This window comes from Stegostoma tigrinum, chromosome 7 (genome assembly GCF_030684315.1).
Source record: "Stegostoma tigrinum isolate sSteTig4 chromosome 7, sSteTig4.hap1, whole genome shotgun sequence".
Classification (NCBI taxonomy): domain Eukaryota; kingdom Metazoa; phylum Chordata; class Chondrichthyes; order Orectolobiformes; family Stegostomatidae; genus Stegostoma; species Stegostoma tigrinum.
This window is the reverse complement of record NC_081360.1, coordinates 61,421,599-61,443,408: the sequence shown is the minus strand read 5'-3', so window position 1 is coordinate 61,443,408 and position 21,810 is coordinate 61,421,599. Positions and strand designations below refer to the sequence as shown.

At 40.9% G+C, this 21,810-nt stretch overlaps 1 protein-coding gene across 1 annotated transcript in view; it reads left to right on the top strand.

The window, feature by feature from the left end:
- Window positions 1-21,810, top strand: part of LOC125454399 (potassium voltage-gated channel subfamily H member 7-like) — a 462,102-nt gene that overhangs the window by 207,046 nt on the left and 233,246 nt on the right. Inside the window, exon 3 of the mRNA XM_059647318.1 lies at window positions 5,648-5,800. Within this exon, the coding sequence (XP_059503301.1) occupies window positions 5,648-5,800 (153 nt within the window). The remainder of the gene's footprint in view (window positions 1-5,647; window positions 5,801-21,810) is intronic.

Here is a 21,810-nt window from a genome sequence, read left to right as displayed (position 1 = left end):
GTGGGATAGGAGTGAAAAGAAGGAAGTGAATAGAGTAAATGGAGACTAGCACAGGATAATATTGTTACAAGGAAAAGGTTGAAAAGCAGGATGTGACATGCTCATACCAATTGCAACTTGTAAATCAGGAAAGACTGTTGGTTTGGGGAAATGAGAAAGGGGATTAGATAAAATGACACCATCTGGTTCACTACTTTGAATTTCTTCGCTGACCATGGTTTCAGTGATGGCTTCTCCAATGATGGCGAACAACATCTTCTGCAGATGGAATAATGAATTATTGAAAGGCCAAATTCCATTCCCTATCTGCCTGTAACATCTGGTCTCATCAGAATATACCCTTGCTTTGAGAGGTGCAGGGGCAGCACGGTGGCTTAGTGGTTAGCACTGCTGCCTCACAGCACCAGTGACCTGGGTTCATTGCCAACGTTTGGTGACTGACTGTGTGGAGTTTGCACATTCTCCTTCTGTTTTGCCTGGGTTGCCTCCCACAGTCCAAAAATGTACAGGTGAGGTGATTAGCCATGCTAAATTGCCCACATCACCTCGGGATGTGCAAGTTAAGTGGATTAGCCACAGAAAATGCAGGGTTACAAGGATGAGGTAGGGTGCTGGGTCTGGATGAGATGCTCTTCAAAGCATTGGTGTGGACTCAAAGGGGTAAATGGCCTGCTTCCACACTGTAGGGATTCGGCGATTTTATGATGCAGCCCCATCTCTCCCTAAGAGGACTCTTGCCCAATCTTGCAAGAGAGAAGAGTGTGGTGTAATGCATTTGGTTGATTAGGCTGCCTTAGCATCCGGGAGACTTGGAGCATGCTGTCTCCCCAGTTGCATCATTAGTCACTCTTGTGACAGGTCAGATTCTATTTTCTAGCTGCTTGCAACATCTGGTATAGTTAGAATACACCCTTTGTTTTGAGACATGCGGGCAAGCTGAAGAGATGTTCATCTCAGACAACCTAGGGGTTCCTGTCAAGTTCAGTAGTCAATCAACAGTATGTTGACAGTATGGCAACAGTATATTTCCTTTTGATAGTAATGATTGCCTGCGCTTCCACCAACTTGTACAGATAGCAAGTTTCACGCCATTGTTCCATGATAAATTTCTTCCTCACATCCCCTCAGATGTTTTGACCAAAACTTTAAATCTGTGTTTGCTAACCCTTCAGCTAAAGAGAACAACTGACTGTGCCTACCTTATCATAATCTATCATAACTTAGATCTGATCAGATAAATCTCCTTCGAGCTCCTTTACTCTAACTCCAAATCAGCCATCGAACATTGAACTGTACAGCACTGGAAAGGGGCCTTTGGTCTACAATGTTATGCCAAATGTGATGCCAAATGAAACTAATCCCTTCTACCTGTCATTGGTCCATATCCCTCCATTCCTTGCATATCGAGGTGCTTACCAAAAAGTCACTGAAATGTCTCTATTGTATATACTTCCACCACAACCCCTGGCAGTTCCAGACTCCAACCACTCTCTGTGTAAGAAAAACTCTCATATCTCCTTTGAACTTCCCCCTCTGACCTTACATGCATGTCCCCTAGTATTAATCGTTTCAGCTCAGGATCGATGGTCTGAATCTTTTTCCCAATCTATGGGCCTCTTAATTTTGTATATTTCTATCAAATCTCCCCTCAGCTTGCGCCACTCAAAAGAAAATAACTGGAGTTTTTCTAGACTCTCCTTATAACTCCTACCCTTTAAATCATGCAGCATCCTGGTAAACCTCTTTTTCACCCTCTGAATCCATGTGGTCAAGTCACTGCAGATCCCATGTATCTTAATCTTCTGGATGATCCATCCATGAGGAACCTTGTCAAAAGCCTCATTAAAATCCATTAAACAACATCCACTGCTCTACCCTCATCAATCACTTTCATCACATCCTTGAAAAATTCAATCAAAATAATAAGACATGACCAGCCTTACAGAAACCATGTTCACTGTCCCTACTTCGGCCTAGTTTTGCAAAAGTGTGTAAATCCTATCCCTAAGAATTCTTTGCAACAGTTTCCCAAACATCAATTTGAAATTCACTGGTCTGTAGTTTCCTAAATTATCCATATTTCCCTCCTTGAACAGAGGAACAACATTAGCTACTTGCCAGTCCTCCAGGACCTCTCTAGTGGCTAGCCCCAGAAATCTCCTCTCTTTCCTCTCTCAATAGCCTTGTGGAGATATCATATCCACCTTGTTTTTTTTTATTTCTGAAGAAGGGTCTAATCCTGAAACGTCAGCGTTCCTGCTCCTAAGATGCTGCTTAGTCTGCTGTGTTCATCCAGCTCCACACCTTGTTATATCATATCCACCTTGATGCTCTTCCAGCATTTCAATGCCTCTTCTTTCTTGATCTCAAAATGCCCTAGCATATTTGCATGCTTCACATATATCTCACGATCCTCTGTATCATTTGCATCAGTATTCACCCAGGAAAAGTACTGATTTGAGATATCACCCACATTGTCTACCTCTAAACACAAATTAGTCAGAGAAAGCAAGAACTGCAGATGCTGGAGTCGGAGTCAACGCAGTATGGAGCTGAAGGAACGCAGCAGGCTGGGCAGCATCAGAGGAACAGACGAGTCAATGTTTTGAATCAGGACCCTTCAACAGTCCCGATGAAGGGCCCTGGCCCAAAATGTCAACTTTCCTGTTCCTCTGATGCTGCCTAACCCTAATGTGTTCCTCTAACTCCACACTGCGTTATCTCCAAACACAAATTCCCTCCATTATCTTTGAGTGGTCTAACATTCTCCATAGTTATCCTCTTAGTTTTAATGTATGTATGCAATGCCTCGAGATTTTCTTTAACTCTACTTGCTAAGATTGTTTCATGGAGTCAGCTTGCTCTCCTGATTCCCTGCTTGAGCACTTTCCTGCTTTCTTTATATTCCTCACATGCCTTGTCTGATTTCAGCTTCCTAAACCTTATATATGCTTCTTTTTTCCTTTTGATTAAATTCACAACCACCCTCATTATTCAAGGGTCCCTTACCTTGCCATCCTTGTCCTTCCTCCATATTGGAACATGCCTTGAACTTTCTCCAGCAGGTCTTTAAATAGCCTCCACATGTCAATCATGAACTTGCCTGATAACAGCTCCTCTCAATTAACACCCCCGAGCTCCAGCCTAATACTGACATAATTTGCCTTCCCCTTTCCCACAAGTTCCTGACTTATCCTTGTCCAGAGCTTTCGTAAAACTTAAGTCACTGTTACCAAAATGCTGTACCACCAAAAGGTCAATCACTTGGCCAGGCTCGTTAGCCAATAAAAAGATCCACACATGTAAAATTTTCTCACTCTGGAACTAAGTTGCTTAAGATATGTTCAATTCTCTCACAGACACTCATGTCTTTCCTAAAAATGTAATAACCAGACCTGGATCCAATTCTGGTTTAACCAGAATATTACAAGTATTCACCGTAAGAAAAAAACCCAGATGTGCAAAGGTTTGTTTAGGCCACAGCTGGAATACTATGTGTAGTTTTGCTCTCCTCACTACAGGAAGGGTGAGATTGCACAGGAGGGGATACAGAGGAGGTTCATAGAACATAGAACATAGAACAGTACAGCGCGAACAGGCCCTTCGGCCCTCAATGTTACTCCAACCTGTGAGCTAATCTAAGCCCATCCCCCTATACAAGCCCATCATCATCCATATGCTTATCCAAGGGCTGTTTAAATGCCCCTAATGTGACTGAGTTCACTACATTGGCAGGCAGGTCATTCCATGCCCTTACCACTCTCTGACTGAAGAACCTGCCTCTGACATCTGTCTTATATCTATCACCCCTCAATTTGTAGCTATGCCCCCTCGTACAAGCTGACATCATCATCCCAAGAAAAAGACTCTCACTGTCCACCCTATCTAATCCTCTGATCATCTTGCATGTCTCTATTAAATCCCCTTTTAGCCTTCTTCTCTCTAATGAGAACAGACCCAAGTCCCTCAGACTTTCTTCGTAAGGCCTTCACTCCAGACCAGGCAACATCCTGGTAATTCTCTGTACCTTTTCCAATACTTCCACATCCTTCCTGTAATGGGGAGACCCGAACTGCACGCAATATTCCAGATGAGGCTGCACTAGCGTTTTGTACAGTTGCAGCATGACATCACGACTCCAGAACTCAATCCCTCTACCAATAAAACCTAACACACCTTAAGCCTTCTTAACAGCACTATCAACCTGGGTGGCAACTTTCAGGGATCTATGTACATGGACACCAAGATCCCTCTGCACATCCATACTACCAAGAATCTTTCCATTGACCCACTATTCTGCCTTCCTATTATTCTTACCAAAGTGAAGCACCGCACATTTATCTGCATTGAACTCCATTTGCCACCTTTCAGCCTAATTCTGCAGTTTATCAAGTCTCCCTACAACCTGCAACATTCTTCCACACTGTCCACCACTCCACCGATTTTAGTGTCATCTGCAAACTTACTAACCCATCCACCTTTGCCTGTGTCCAAGTCATTTATAAAAGTGGCAAACAGCAGTGATCCCAAAAGAAACCCTTGAGGCACTCCAATAGTAACTGGAATTCAAAAGGATATTGCCTGGGTTGGACCATTCTAGTTATGAAGAGAGCCTGGACAAGTTGGGATTGTTAGCAAAGGAAAACAATATTTATTAGGAGTAGATAGGAAAGTGAAATTAGAAACACAAACAGATCAGCTATGATCATTTGAATGGTGGAGCAGGCTCAAGGAGCTGAATGGTCTACTTCAGCTCAATAACTATGTGTTCATAATTATCTATTGAATGTGCTTGCATTCTCAGCTGATGTAACTCAATTAATTTGATAAATATGCATGCAGGTAGACTAACAAATTAATTAATAAAGCTGAAATAATGCACAACTATGAAGAAACTAGATATAATAACAATATTTTGAATGTCACTATGAATTGAACATCCATGCAAAAAAATTTTCTCACTTTTTATAAAGAAATATGGTACGAAATGGAATTACTGTGATTTGTGCCATTGTGACACAATACAACATCTTGTGACAAACTATTAGCTAAATCTTACATGCAGTACAAATTCTAGATCTTCTTAAATCATAAAACAAAGATTATATTGCATGCTGCTTTGAAAAAGACTCAATTCTACAAAGAACTTGTAAACCACTGAGATTTGAATAAAAATGCTGAACCCCGAATCAAAAGATTGCTGTACTTTATAAAAACTGTTACAATTTGACAGTATAGATCAGATAAGTGTGCCCTGAAGGCATATCTTTAAAATACATAATGACCATGAAGATAGCTAAGTCTATGACTCATGAGTCAGACATGTAATCAAAATGATTCTCACCATTCATTTCAGAAGTGGGTGTTAACAAGAAAAATTCTCTGTAATTCTCTGAAACCTTAAGAAAATCAGTTGAAATTCATAATTCTAACAAAAGCAGTTTTTAATTATTCCTGAAATACCTTCATACACATCTTTTAGTGTTCAAACAGCATTACTACAACAATCCGTCATCATTTGCCTAATGAGGATTTTTTAAAAAATTTAGACAACATTACCTTAACATTCACAAAGCCATTCTCAACAATGTATTTTATTCAGTCTTTCTTGGAGAAATTAAACTTCTTTTTCTTTTCTATTATTTAGGATCAACATTTTTGTGCAACACTCACATAATTCCAGTGAAAAATGAAGAAGGTGTGGTCATAATGTTCATCATAAACTTTGAATTTGTGGATGAGGAGAAATGCTTACTGTCTCCAGACAGCTTAAATCACATGTCACCAGCCAAAGACTCTCGTAAGTGTCCCTTTAATTTTGCCAATTACTGAACTTATACAATGAACAATAATATTTTACTTTATGAAATGTTACAGGCAGGAGCACATTTCTGTGATATCTTTCCTTGTGTTTCAGTGATCACTGTTTGTCTCAGTAATAGAGTTAGATGAAGCAGTTAGCTCCTAATGCAGTTTCTATGCAGGAATGTTAGAAATTATAAGAAGGAGTGCTAGTTCATTTTCTATGAACTAGAATAGGATAGAATGTTTCTGAGAATAGAAACATAATAAGTAATTGTGGTACTTTACTTGAACCCTGCAGCTCACTCAGGAATTGAACTGAGACCCTTAATTGCATAACAGACTACAGATATTTTAATCGACCTGCTTAGACATGTTTTGACACACAGTCTGTGATGGGTAAGATATGCTCAGTTTGAGTAGAATACCACCAGCGTGCCGACACCTGGCCCAACAGCCCTAGACACAACTATTCCCTCTGCAACCGTTTCAGAAGTCAGATCAGTCTTCCTGAGAGTCAATCTCAGGAAAGTGACGAGCCCAGATGGTGTCCATAGCCAAGCACTCAGATTCTGGGCAGACCAACTGGCGGCGGTATTCACGGACATCTTCAATCTCTCCCTCCTACAAGCCAAAGTCCCCAACTGCTTCAAGAAGTCCACAGCCACTTGAAAAAGATCACCATTATCCCAAAGAAAACACGTACAGTCTGCCTTAATGACTACCATCCAATAGCTCTGACTTCAGTAATCGTGAACTGCTGTGAGAGGCTGGTCATGGCCCACATCAACTCCAGTCTCCCAACCTGCTACAATCCCCTACAATTTGCCTACTGACATAACAGGTCCACGGAGCATCCATAGCCCCAACCCCAGAACTCATCCCTGGAACAACTGAACATCAAAGACACCTACGTCAGACTTCTGCTCATTGACTACAGCACTGCCTTTAAAACCATTATCTCTCGCAGACTGATCCCAAACTGTGTGACCTTGGTCTCAGCTCTGCCATCTGCAGTTGGATCCTCAGTTTTCTGACCCATAGGCCACAATCAGTGAGGATAGGTAACTGTACCTCCTCCATAATAACACTCAACGTTGGAGTTGCCCCCCCCCCCCGCCAAGGATGCATCCTCAGCCCCCTACTGTGCTCCCTATTACACCCACAACTGTGTTGCTAAATTCTGAACGAATGTCATCTACAGGTTCGCTGACTTGTAGATCCCTGTAGTGGGACAGATATCTAACAACAACAAGTCAAAGTACAGAAGGGAGATAGAGGGCTTGGTGACATGTGCAATGAAAACAATCTGTCTCTCAACATTCGCAAAACTAAAGAACTGATCATCGTCTTCAGAAAGAAAGAAGGAAAATATGCCCCCATCAACATCAATGGAACTGAAGTTGAGAGAGTGAATAGCATCAAGTTCCTCGAAGTGACAAGAGGTGATGACCTGTCCTGGGCTTCCCACATAGATGAAACATAGAACATAGAACATTACAGCACAGTACAGGCCATTCGGCCCTCGATGTTGTGCCAACCTGTCATACCGATCTCAGGCCCATCTAACCTACACTATTCCATGTACGTCCATATGCTTATCCAATGATGACTTAAATGTACCTAAAGTTGGCGAATCTACTACCATTGCAGGCAAAGCGTTCCATTCCCTTACTACTCTCTGAGTAAAGAAACTACCTCTGACACCTGTCCTATATCTTTCACCCCTCAATTTAAAGCTATGCCCCCTCGTGCTCGCCATCACCATCCTAGGAAAATGGGTCTCCCTATCCACCCTATCTAACCCTCTGATTATTTTATATGTATCAATTAAATCACCTCTCAACCTTCTTCTCTCTAATGAAAACAGCCTCAAGTCCCTCAGCCTTTCCTTGTAAGACCTTCCCTTCACACCAGGCAATATCCTAGTAAGTCTCCTCTGCACCCTTTCCAAAGTTTCCACGTCCTTCTTATAATGCAGTGACCAGAACTGTACACAATACTCCAAGTGCGGCTGCGCCAGAGTTTTGTACAGCTGCAGCATAACCTCTTGGTTCCGGAACTCGATCCCTCTATTAATAAAAGCTAAAACACTGTATGCCTTCTTAACAGCCCTGTCAACCTGTGTGGCAAGAAGCACAACAACATCTCTTCTCCCTCAGGTAGCTCAGGAAATTTGGCATGTCCATAAGGTCTCTCACTAACTTCTACAGATGTATCATTGAAGGCATACTGTCTAGGTACACAACAGCCTGGTATGGCAAGTGCTGTGCCCAGGATAGTAAGGAACTACAGCAGGTGGTGTGCACAGCCCAGATCATCATGGAAGCCAACCTTCCATCCATGGACTCTACTTACACAGATCACTGCTGCAAAAAGGCTGCCAACATCATCAATGACCCAGCGAACCGGTAATGATTTCTAACAACCACTTCGGTCAAAGAGAAGATACAGAAGCCTGAACATGCACACAAGCAGGTTCAGGAACAGAGATAGTAGGAACTGCAGGTGCTGGAAAATCTGAGATAATAAGTTGTAGAGCTGGTAGAGCAGGCCAAGCAGCATCATAGGAGCAGGAAAGCTGACGTTTCGGGTCTACACCCTTTTCTGAAGAAGGATCTAGGCCCAAAACATCAGCTTTCCTGCTCCTATGATGCTGTTTGGCCTGCTGTGTTCATCCAGCTCTACACCTTGTTATCTCAGGTTCAGGAAAATCTTCTTTCTGGTCGTTATCAGACTGTTGAATGGACTCTACTCTCCAATAATGTAACTTGCAATGTAACCTGTGTGCCTCTAATTCCTTTGATCTGTCCATCCTTTGCTTGCAGTGATCTGCCTGTACCACTCGTAAACAAAGCCTTTCACTGTATTTCAGTACGTAACAATAAATCAATCAATCAATAAGAACAGATCTTCTGGTTCAGAGTTAGAGACAATACCTTCATGCCAGAGCCCCCATGCCAGATTACATGATCAGGCCATTGAAGAGGCTGATAGAAATGGTAGGGCATGAAGTAGCACTTCCCAATGAGTCAGATACTTGTGGCTCCAAGTGCTGCGGTTTTGAGGTGAGATATTAAACCAACAATCCAGCTAACCCCTCAGGGGACACACAAAGTCTAATGTCGCCATTTTGAAAACAGTTAGGGAAGTTATCCTATGGTTGCTATTTATCACTCAATAAAAATTAGGAGGCAGCATTGGGTAAGCTGTCAATATTTAAGGTTAATAAGGGACTAGGACTGGATGAACTGAATCCAATGTGCTCAGGATGTGCAAGTCAAAATTGAAAAAGGCCTGGAAAGAACTTTTCAATCTTCCTTCAACTCGTAGGTACTGGCAAATGGTTGCAAAAATTACACTTTTTGTCAGCGTTAAGATGCTCTTCTTGCAAATGACCGAGATCTAAGTGTACAGTACAGTGTTAAAATGTCAAGACAATATAAAACTTGGAAATATACTGAAATGTAAGGAGGAAAATGCAGAACGTCAAGAGGGCCAACTCAAGTTAATAGAGTCGATAGGCAAGTGGCAGAAGAAACTTAATTTAAAAATTGCGGTAATTCATTTTGAAATAAAAATGCAAGGAGACAATATAAAGTAAAGATTCATTTCTGAAAGGGATAAGAACAGAAACCCCTGCTTTGTATGCATATAAAACATTGAAGGACAAGACAACTTGAGAGCATGTTTAATAAACTATCCATGCTTTTATCAGCAGGGACATGAATTATAAAAGCAAGGACGTTTGTTATGCTTACATAAAACATTGGATCAACCATTACTGGAGTACAGCATCCAGTTCTGGGCACCACACTTGAGAAGGATGTATTAAGAAAGGGTACAGTAAAGTTGCAGAATAATGATTCTAAAGATCAAAATGTCAGCCATGTGGGTAAATTGGAAAAGTTGTTTTCCATCGAGAAAAGATGCATTATCTGAGATGACATTGGAAGCAGGCTTGACTGAAAAATTCAAAAGAAAATTGCATTTTTCCCAAAAAAGAATAATGCACAAAGATACGTACAGATGGTTGGAGAGTGGCACCAGTCAAATTGTGTCTGTGCCAGTTTTCTATCAGGCACAATGTGCTGAATGGTCTCCTTCTGTGCTGTGATCATTTTATGATACGATCATTCTACATTAACACAATAAATTAAAAATAGTTCATCTGATCGTTATTGCATTACTGTTCTTGAAAGCTCAGTTGATTGGTTTTGCTTCTTACATCATATTTACTGTGAACAGGATCTTGTTGCGGCATTATGGGCCTTACCTGCCAGCAGCAAACTTCACAGCGTCCTTTCAGGAAGGTCCATTAAACCACATTTAAATCAGGCGGTGGAAATTGCACCTGCTCTTGCACTGAGCAATGCCACTGAGGGGGCTGTGACTGCTACCAGAAGGACACCTATCAAAGTCCCAGGTGTGGTCAGGTTGCCAGGAGGAGAAATGGCTACAAAAGACTAGTTAAGAACTACAATCAAGCATGCTGGTAACTTTAGTCAAACTAGTTTAAAATCTGACCTCAGGTAAAACTGCAGCCAGGATCTATTGTGACCCATCCTGTCAGCTGTGGCCTGCAGTTTCCTATGTTGACCAACTAAGGGATGTATCGTAGTAGCCTGTTGGACATATTGACACCATACTACCTCATATGAAGAATGGTATGTGTCTGCTTATGATTTAGTATAATCACTTGGGAGTTGTTTACTAGTAAACTCCATTGACCGGCATTTAATAGTGCGATCAGGTTTGGTCAATTGAATTGCTGAGTGCCAGAGACGTTTCTGGAAGAATGAGCATACTTTGAGATAAGTTACCGGAACAAAGGACTTTACAGAAGTGAGCCTGATGTACCAAGTACATGTCACATGTACCAAGATATAGGGAAAAGTACTGTCTTACATGCTCTACATGCATATTATACCATATAAAGTGCATCAGGGTAGCAGAACAGGTTGCAGAATACATTATTACAAACGCAGGAAAGATGCAGAGAGCGAGATCAACATTAACATTTGAGAAGTCCATTCAAAAATCTGATAGAAGTGGGAAGAAGCTGTTCTTGAATCTGTTTGTATACGTATTCAAACTTTGATGCCTTCTGCTGGATGGATGAGGATGGAAGAGAATATAACTGAGATGGGAGGGGTCTCACACCTCAGTTGTTGCTTTTCCGAGGCAGCAGGAAGTATAGATGGAGTCAATGGATGGGAGACTGGTTTGTGTGATGGACTGAGCTGTGTTCACAACTCTCTGCAGCTTCATGTGGTCGAGAAAAGAGCAGTTGTCATATCACATTGTGATGCATCCAGATAGGATGCTCGCTATGGTGCATCAATCAGAATTACTAAGAGTCTTTGCGGCCATACTAAATTCCTCACTCTCCTGAGGAAGGAGATGCATTGTTGTGCTTTCTTGAACATTGCATCAATGTTTGTGGATCAGGAGAGATTGTTGGTGATCATCACTCCCAGGAATTTGATGCTCTCGACCATTTCCACCTCAGCACCATTGATACAGATGGAGGTATGCCCTCTACTCTGCTTCCTGAAGTCAATGAATAGCTCCTTCGTTTTGCTGACATAGAGGGAGAAATTGGTGTCTTTACACCACACTGCTAAGCACTCAATGTCTTTCCCACACTCTGTCCCACTGTTATTTCAGATCGGATCTACAATGGTGGTGTCATCAGCAAATTTTGACAGGGGTTGTGGAGGAATTTGGCCACAAAGTGTATTATCAGTGCAGTACAGGGCTGAGTATGCATCCTTATTGGGCACCAGTGTTGAAGATTGTTGTAGAGGAGGTGTTGTCACCTATTCTGTCACACAAGGGAAGAATACCTGGTGAAAGGTTTGAGTACTCCTTTCAGGTAACAAAGGTTTGTAAAACAACCCAGACGACAAGTAAGCAGAGGTTTCTCAGGCAGGAATTGTTAGGAGTGTGACCAGGTATTTGGAAACAAGGGCATGGGATGGCTTTTAGCAGATTCATTCTTTCTGTCATTGAATCCTTCAATTGAGAACTGATTGCTTTTGATTGCGGGGCTTATCATATCCCCAAACCCAACCCAGCCGAGACATTAGTAGCTTGGGTAACTGTTGTACATGCTGCATTGTGACAGGCCTACCTGCAACTGGTTTACTTCCAGAAGCAGTGGAATTAAGTGGTCATTAATTGGATACTTAAAGGCCTCAATCAATGGTGGAATGGGAAAGTTGATCATCGTCCATCTCCTCCAAAATGTAGTACATGAGTGAGCAGCAAGGCAGCAGAATGTATTACACTAGCCCTTCAAAGAATTCATTGCTGTTCCCATCTCCAAACTCAACACCAGTGAGAGCAAAAGATCTTACTCTATATACTAATAAATGAGTGCTTAATTTGATGGAATATGGCTTGGGATATACTAAGGATGTGAACATAACTACTAGTCTTCTGTTAACAGCTGAACCGTGAACTGTTTTATGATTATGATGAGAAAACATCAATAATGATCTCATTCAAAACTATATTGATCTACAACAGGAACAGACATAGCAATATGGAATAAGTGAGCCTGCAAGCAAAGTTTTGTTTGTCCATAACTGTTGCATATGCGCCTAATTCTAATGACCTGATTACCCAGCCCTAATCAGAACAATATCCTTCATTTTGGGTCTGATGCCCTGATTTATTATGATGAACCTGTTTATTGGCATTTGCTTTTATATGTTTGCTCTGGCCTGTTCAAATATTCATTTCTGAAAGGGATAAGAACAGAAACCCCTGCTTTATATGTATATAAAACATTGCCATACAACAGGACTTGAACACAATTGAGACTGCTGCTTCAGAGCAGTGCAAAGAAAATGCTGCACTGTCAAAGGTGCTTTTATTATTGAGTGAGAAGTTAAACTGAGATGTCATCCACTTGTTCAAAGATACACCCAAAGCGTTACAAGATTTTGGCCACAGATTCAGGAAGTCACTTCTGATGTGATGAACATTACATTTTTTTTTCAACCAACATCAAAAACTTGTCTACATGTGGCATTTTTTCTTTCATTTATGGCAATGGTCCTTGTGGTACTGACGTGCACCTCTACTTATTCGAAAACAATGACAGGTAAAAGAAAATGTTTAATTGTGCACGTTTGGAAATCATAGGAACATAATAAGGGGTATGTATTCATAAGTTATTAGGGCTGTTGCAGTGCAATGGTAATATCCATACCTCTAAACCAGGTGTCCTGGGTTCAAGTTCCACCTGGCTCGGAGACGTATAATAGCATCTCTCAACAGGTTGATTAGAAAATGCCTACAATGATCATATTTCTTCTTGTAACAAATTATGGGCAAATTATTGAAAAGGGCTCTGAGAGATAGGATTTATGATCACTTGGATAGACACAGTTTGATTTGTGATGGTCAGCATGGATTTGTGAGGGCTAGATCATGCCTCACAAACCTTATTGAATTCTTTGAAGAGATGGCCAAACACATGGGTGAAGGCAGATCAGTGGATGTGATATACATGGATTTTAAGTAAGGTGTTTGATAATGTTTCCCATGGTAGGTTCATGCAGAAGGTAAGGAGGCATATGTTAGGGGGAAATGTGGCAGATTGAATTCAGAACTGGCTGACCCTTAGAAGATAAAGGATGGTAGCGGATGGAAAATATTCAACATGGTGCTCAGTTATGAATGGTGTACCATAAGGATCTGTTCTGGATCCTCTCCTATTTGTGATTTTTGTCAATGATTTAGATGTAGGAGTGGAAAGGTGGATTAGTAAGGTCACAGATGAGACAAAGGTGGGTCGAGTTGTGGATGGTGCACAGGGCTTTTTCTAGCTTTGAAAGGGACATCAATAGGAAGTGGCAGATGGAGTTTAACCCTGAAAAGTATGAGGTGATTCATTTTGGAAGGACAAACTTGAAAGCAGAATACAAGGTTAACGGAAAGATTCTTGGCAGTGTGGAGGAGCAGAGGGATCTCAGGGTTCATGTCCAGAGTTCCCTGAAAGCTGCCACCAAGGTGAATAGAGTTGTTAAGAAGACATATGGTGTGTTAGCTTTCATTAATAGAGGGATTGAGTTCAACAGCTGTGAAGTTATGCTCCAGCTATGCAATAGCCTGGTTCGGCCATATCTGGAGTATTGAGTCCAGTTCCGGTCGCCTTATTACAGGAAAGATATGGAAGCATTGGAAAAGGTGCAGAGGAGATCTAGCAGGATGTTGCCTGGAATGGAAGGAAGGTCTTAAGAGGTAAGGTTGAAAAAGCTATGGCTTTTCTCTTTAGAACAGTGAAGAATGAGAGGTGACTTGATAGAGGCGTACAAAATGATCAGAGGCATAGATAGAGTGGACATCCAGAGACTTTTTCCAAGGTGGAGGTAGCTATTACGAGGGGGCATAGTTTTAAAGATATAGGAGAGATGTCAAAGGTAGGTTCTTTACTCAGAGAGTGGTAGGGGCTTGGAATGCATTGCCAGAGAGGGTAGTGGAGTCGGCCTCATTAGGGGTATTTAAGCGGCTATTAGACAGGCATATGGATGGTAGGATAAGGTAGGGGTGAAGGTTAGATAGACCCTAGGCTTAGGGTAAAAGCTCAGCACGACATCATGGATCGAAGGGCCTGTATTGCACTGTACAGTTATAAATAAGTAATATAAGTAACAATCATTCCATTATCTTAACCATGTCTGTGCCCAGAGCATTTTTAGCATGAGTAATATAATCAAAGGTTTCTCATGATTGTCATAAAATTTAAAAAAGTTTCATGCATAGTGATTTTATTCAAACAGTATCAATGGAGAGGATACATCAGTTAATGTTTTAGGTGCATGCATTTCATCTAATAGAACATTCACAATAAAAACACAAAGTCAACAGTTTTGGCTACCTATGTTGCCAATTTTGTTGAGTGTTTTTGGCATCTCTGCATATGTTTCAGATTCCTACTTTTAAAGCAGTTTTGTTTCTCCATAAAAAAGAAAATAGCAAGCAAATAATTAAACTTTTTGATTTGTTTTATTTCAGATGACGTAAAACTTGTGGTTTATGAAGAGATAGGTTTTGAAGTGATAGGTTAGCATCATCACAACATGGTACATGATGCAGTACTTCTGTCTATGCAAAACAGTACACCTTTTAGCTTATTGAAAAGTAAACTTTGCTGTACTGCACCTAATCTCGACATGCCTATTGTTAAAGGAGATAGCAAGAACTGCAGATACTGGAGTCAGAGAAACACAATGTGGAGCTGGAGGAACACAGCAGGCCAGGTAGCATCAGATTAGCAGGAAAGCTGATGTTTCGGATCGGGACCCTTCTTCAGACCTGAAACATAGACTTTCTTGCTCGTCTGATGCTACCTGGCCTGCTGTGTTTCTCCAGCTCCATAATGCATTGTGCTTATTGTTAAATGTGCCTTCTTGAAGTTTTTTGGCTCGCCAGGACTAGTATACTTTATCTTAATAATGACAAATATAAAGTTTGAAATATTTAACTCATTCACTCCTGCTGTGACCCCGTTATAGAAGGCTACTATTCTGGTCATGATCCTATTGTGAACTGAAAACAGGATAGTGTAGTGACAAGATGGGTTAATATATTGGCACACTTTACTAATAATTTGATGGAATATTATTTCAATAATCTTGTTTTGCTGAGTGCTTTGCATCAGCTATATAAAAGTTGATCCAAGAACTTCCTCAGCCTCTCAGCCATCTGCAGGTTGATAGCCTGCATTTTTGGGTGGCTACTGTAGCAAATCAAGCATTAAGTTTTATTTCTAGAGGATTAAACTTGAAAAGCCAAGAAGATATACAAAAGCCAAATGCAGCGACACTTGGTATAATGTGTGCCATTCTGCTCACTGTAATAAATTGAAGTCTGCAATCTTGTGAATGAACAGTAAAAAACTCCATTAAACATACTATTTATAAGCCATGATAAGACACAGTATTTATCTGGAGTATTATAGAATCTAGCTGCAGTTACATGTGATCCGGTGTCATTATGGCATAGCTCCTTTTGCTCTTGCTTAGTAGCTATTCTTAGAGTGAGTATAATGAAGCCTCTACTCCACAATTGCCATATTATAAAAAGGATGTAAAAAGGAGAGAGTACAGGGGAGATTTGCAAGAAAGGTACCAGAAATGCACATCAGTAGATGTCACAAAAAGATTGAAAGGCTGAGTTGCTTTTGAGAAAAGAAGATTGGGGTCGTGACTTTAAAATTTTAATAGAATTTGATATAGTTGATACAGAGTAAATGTTTCATCTTGTGAGGAAGAGCATAACTAATCATCAAGAACTCCAGTAGAGAACTTGGAAGAAGCTTCTTTACCCAAAGAGTGGTGAGAATGTGGAACTTGCCATGACAGAAAGTCTTAAAGGAATAGGTACAGAAATATTTAAAGGGAAGCTAGATGAGCACAGAGTCATCGAATCATACTCATAGCATCATACGGCACAGAAACAGACCATTCAGTCCAATTAATCCCTGCCGACAAGGTTTACCAAACTAAACTAGTCCCACTGCCTATGTTTGGCCCATACCCCTCTAAAGTTTACCTATTCCTTAACCTATCCAAATGTATTTGAAATATTGTAACTGTACCTGAATCTACCACTTACTCTGGCAGTTCATTTTGCAAAGAAACCACCCCCTGTATAAAAATGTTGACCCTCAGGTCCCTTTTAATTCTTTCCCCTCTCACCTTAAAAATATGCCATTGGGTTTGGATTCCCCTTCCCTAGGGAAAAGCTCGTTACTATTCACCTTATCAGCGCACCCTCCCCGCCATGATTTTATAAACCTCTGTAAGCTCACACTTCAATCTCCTACGCTCCAGTGATAAAAGTCCAAGTCTGTCCAACCTCTCCATATAACTCAAGCCCATCAGTCCCAGCAACATCCTGGTAATTTTTTTCTGAGCCCTCTCCAATTTACTAATATCCTTCCTATAGCAGGATGAGCAGAACTGTAGACACTACTCCAAAAATTGCCTCAGCAATGCCTTGTACAACTGCAAAATGCAACATCCCAACTTCTCTACTCAATGGTCTGAGTAACAAAGGCATGCATGCTAAACATTTTCATAACCTTCCTGTATACCTGTGATGCAACTTTCAAAGAACTATGTACCTGAGCCCCTATGTCGCTCAGTTCGATAACAATCCCCAGGGCCCTACCATTAATTATATAAGTCGTATCCTTGTTTGATTTACTGAAATGCAATACATAGAACATAGAACATAGAACAGTACAGCACAGAACAGGCCCTTCAGCCCACAATGTTGTGCCGACCATTGATCCTCATGTATGCACCCTCAAATTTCTGTGACCATATACATGTCCAGCAGTCTCTTAAATGACCCCAATGACCTTGCTTCCACAACTGCTGCTGGCAACGCATTCCATGCTCTCACAACTCTCTGCGTAAGGAACCTGCCTCTGACATCCCCTCTATACTTTCCACCAACCAGCTTAAAACTATGACCCCTCGTGCTAGCCATTTCTGCCCTGGGAAATAGTCTCTGGCTATCAACTCTATCTATGCCTCTCATTATCTTGTATACCTCAATTAGGTCCCCTCTCCTCCTCCTTTTCTCCAATGAAAAGAGACCGAGCTCAGTCAACCTCTCTTCATAAGATAAGCCCTCCAGTCCAGGCAGCATCCTGGTAAACCTCCTCTGAACCCTCTCCAAAGCATCCACATCCTTCCTATAATAGGGCGCCCAGAACTGGACGCAGTATTCCAAGTGCGGTCTAACCAAAGTTTTGTAGAGCTGCAACAAGATCTCACGACTCTTAAACTCAATCCCCCTGTTAATGAAAGCCAAAACACCATATGCTTTCTTAACAACCCTGTCCACTTGGGTGGCCATTTTAAGGGATCTATGTATCTGCACACCAAGATCCCTCTGTTCCTCCACGCTGCGTATCTATCCAAATTAAACTCCACCTGCCACACCTCAGCCCATTGGTTCAATTGATCAAGAACTCATTGTAAACTTAGATAACCTTCTTCATCAATTTGGAGTCATCCAAAAATTTACTAATCATGCCTCCTAAATTTTCATCCCAATCTTTATATAAACTACAAACAACAGTAGACCCAGCACAGATCCCTGGCAACTGGTCACAGGCCTCCAATCCAAAAAAAAGCCCTCCTCCACCACCCTCTGTCTCTTATGGTCAAGCCAATTTTGTATCCAAATTACCAAGTTCTCTATGAATCATATGTGATCTAACTTCACTAATAAGTGAACATTATCAAAGGCTTTCCTAAAATCTATGTAAACGATGCCTACATGATACTCTCATCAATCTTTTTAGTTATGTTCTCAAAAAACTCAGTCAAGTTTATGAGAAATGATTTTCCACTCACAAAGCCATGCTGATTCTCCCTAACCGGTCCTTGCCACTTCACATGAATATAAATCCTTTCTCTCAGAATCTCTTCCAACAACTTATAACTAATGTCAGATTCATTAGTCTATATTTCCTAGAATTCTCCTCATCGTCTTTTCTAAGTAAAGGCACAGCATTAACCATTCTTCAGGTGCCTGGCAGTTCACCACGGCTGTAGATGGTACAACTGTCTCTGTCAGGGGCCCTGCAATATCTTCAATAACTTCTCATAACACCCTGGGAGACACTCGATCAGGTCCCGGAGCTTTATCCAACCGTTTTTTCAACCCTCCAGCACCTGCTCTTCAGTAATGTGGACTGTTTTTAAGACATCAACATTTATTCCCTGAGTTGCCTAACCTCAAAGTCATTTTCCACAGTAAATACTGATGCAAAATATTCATTTAGAACCTGCTCAACTCCTCTGGTTCCATACATAGCCAACCTCATTGATCTTTGAGGCCTCAACTCTCTCTTGTTGCTCCTTTGCTATAAATGTACTTTGTAGAATCTCTTTGGGTTGTCCTTAACATTATCTGCCAAGGTTATCGCATATCCCCTTTTTGCTCTGCTGATTTCCCTGTAAAGAATTCCCCTACAATCCCTTATACTCTTGAAGAGATTCACTTTGTACCTATCATATGCTTCCTTCTTATTATTGACCAAAGTCTCAATATCTTTATTCATCCATTGTTCCCTTTTCTTATCAGCCTTCCCCTTCTCTCTAACAGGAACATAATGCCTCTGAACTCACTTTTGAAAGCCTCCCACTTGCCAGTCATCCCTTTCCCTGCGAACAGTCTACTCTAGTTAACTTTTGAAAGTTCCTGTCTCATACCATGAAAATTTGTGTCAGTCCAATTAAGAACTTCAATTTTAATGCAGGGACTATCGTCTTTTCCATTACTGTTTTAAAATATTTAGAATTATGATCACTGGTCCCAAAGTTCTCTCCCACTAACACTTCAGTCACTTACCCCATCTTGAGAATTATGATGGTAGATTTAGATGAGGGAAGAGATGGACATGAAAAGAGATTTGACCAATCTATGGGACCAGGAGGCCTTCCAGACAAACTTTGCAAAGGCGCTGGATGGGATAACAATGGAGGTTAATGCCAGGAGTCAAACTGCGAGAAGTTAGATGCAATGTCAAAATTCAATGGTGCATGTGGTCAAGGCCAGTAATTTTATCTCAAAGCAAGATCCAACCAACTGCATCATCCTCACAGACAATTCAAGATGCCACAACTTCATTGTCCAGCTACCAACAATCTCCACCCATCACAGATCATATCTAATATTCACTTCACTCGCGCACCTAAAACTGCTACAAGCCTCACAGCCATATCCTATAGCTTGCACACTCTGTCAGCTATACAACCATGATAAATATATCACCCAAACATGTTGCAGACGCTCTCTAACATCTCTTGTGAGAAACAATGATGTACAACTGGAAGCAGTACCCCCAAAAGGAAAGGCATGGCTGCCAGTAATAAGCGCAATGGAAAATGTCATGACCATGCGTCAGAATCACAAAGTCCTGTGCACATTTGAAACTTTAAATTCCAAAACATAGTTGTTAAAAGCAAGCTGGCACAGTCAAAAATAACTGTGGATGTAAGTTCAATGGAGAGAGAGATGGAGGGACTAATGGAATGTAACAATCTAAGATAGAAAATAAACTTTAAACAGACTAGGTTGTGATCTCTTTTGACTACAAAACTAAAAAAGAATTGATGAACCATGTTCAATAGCAAATCAAACACCGTTGATCATGTCCCAAACTGCAAACACTTTTTGTGCATTTCACTTTGAAGGATATACAACGACAGATTTAAAAGCCAGTTTTGACTCTACTAAAGTATACTAGTGAGATGGTATGCTGTCATGTGTACCAGCCTGAATTTGAGCATTAGCAGGCTATTCACTAGTTACTTCTCTGTTGCAAGTGACAATCATCTGTTGCTCTGAATACAGCAAAACAGTTGAATTTAGGCAGGACCCTGAATGCTGGAATTCAATCTCCCAGTATAATTCTTCTCACAGTAGTAATTGATAAACTCAACCTGTTTTATTAATTCGACAAAGCCTGGGTAAATTGGCTGATTTTAAAACATATGCTAATTCAAGTCTGGAAGAAAGGTATCCTCAAGGGAAGGAATCCTTTTTAAATTAACTCTGTGGCAACCAATTGAGAAGATGAAAAAACACCGAAGGAAATCCAGATTATCCCTTCTGATTGAGAGTTTAGTGAGTTTAGATTATTCCATCTCAAATCATAACAAATTTAACAACTCATCCGATGTCCAATTGTAGCAAAGCAATGCCGACCACCGGTGAGTAGATTGTGGCATGCATTGTACTCAAAATATTTAAATATGACCATGTTTATAATTTTCCTTCTCATGTCCAACTTCTGTTTTACAAGCTACAAATGGCTTATCACAGTTCTGTTGTATTTCCACTTAAATGCACCACATTCCTGCCTTGTGTCTTTCTCTTTTTAGATACCTGAGAAATGATCAGGCAGTGAAGGAAAGACAGGAACACAATGACTAAGAAGAAAGACACATGCACATGAAATGCTTGTTGTAATAGCAGACTTAACAAAAAACCTACATTACAATGTCAAGGAGCATGGATGAGTCCAGCACCAATTTGGCATTGGGCTTTGCATACAGCTTGGACCCCATGCTCTGTAGAGTGAACGTTATTGACAGCTTTATTGTCATGCTTACAGGTTAAACAATGTTAAATGTTTCAGTTTCCATTATACCACAAACAAGTGCAGAAGCTCAGATATATATGATGTAGGATCATGTGTACACGCAGGCTGTTGCTACTTTGCTTTGAGTACTAGTGTTCAAAAGGGTTGGCAGGGTTTTCCTGCAGTCCTACTAATACCTTCTGACAAATGGCTAGAATTACGAGAGTACTGCCGCAAGTGACTCTATTAAGTCTGATTTTCTGTCATGTCATAGATCATTTCTTCTCCCATCCTTATCACTCCTTTATAATAAAATGTGAGGCTGGATGAACACAGCAGGCCAAGCAGCATCTCAGGAGCACAAAAGCTGACATTTCGGGCCTAGACCCTTCATCAGAGAGGGTCTAGGCCTGAAACGTCAGCTTTTGTGCTCCTGAGATGCTGCTTGGCCTGCTGTGTTCATCCAGCCTCACATTTTATTATCTTGGAATTCTCCAGCATCTGCAGTTCCCATTATCTCTTATCACTCCTTTAATGTGTTGCTGCAAGCTGCCAGGCAGCTAGCCCAGATTGCTGCAGCCCATGCTAAAATGGGTCAGGCTGAAGCCGACGATTTAAGTTAGGAACTAACTGTGATTGTCCTGCAACATCATTTGCAGCCTCATCTGCTAAACTCAGCAGGGTTCCACCAACCCTGCAGCACTGAGATAGCATTAATCAAGTAATAAATGAATTAATGTCTGTACTGAAATAGCAAAGGAACCTCAGGCAAAGATGTTAAATATTCATATATTATTATTACACAAAGTAATTTCATGCCTGCAAATTCTGTAAAAGTCCTGACACAATGTGTCATTCATCGTGTAATACATTATAAGTGGAGT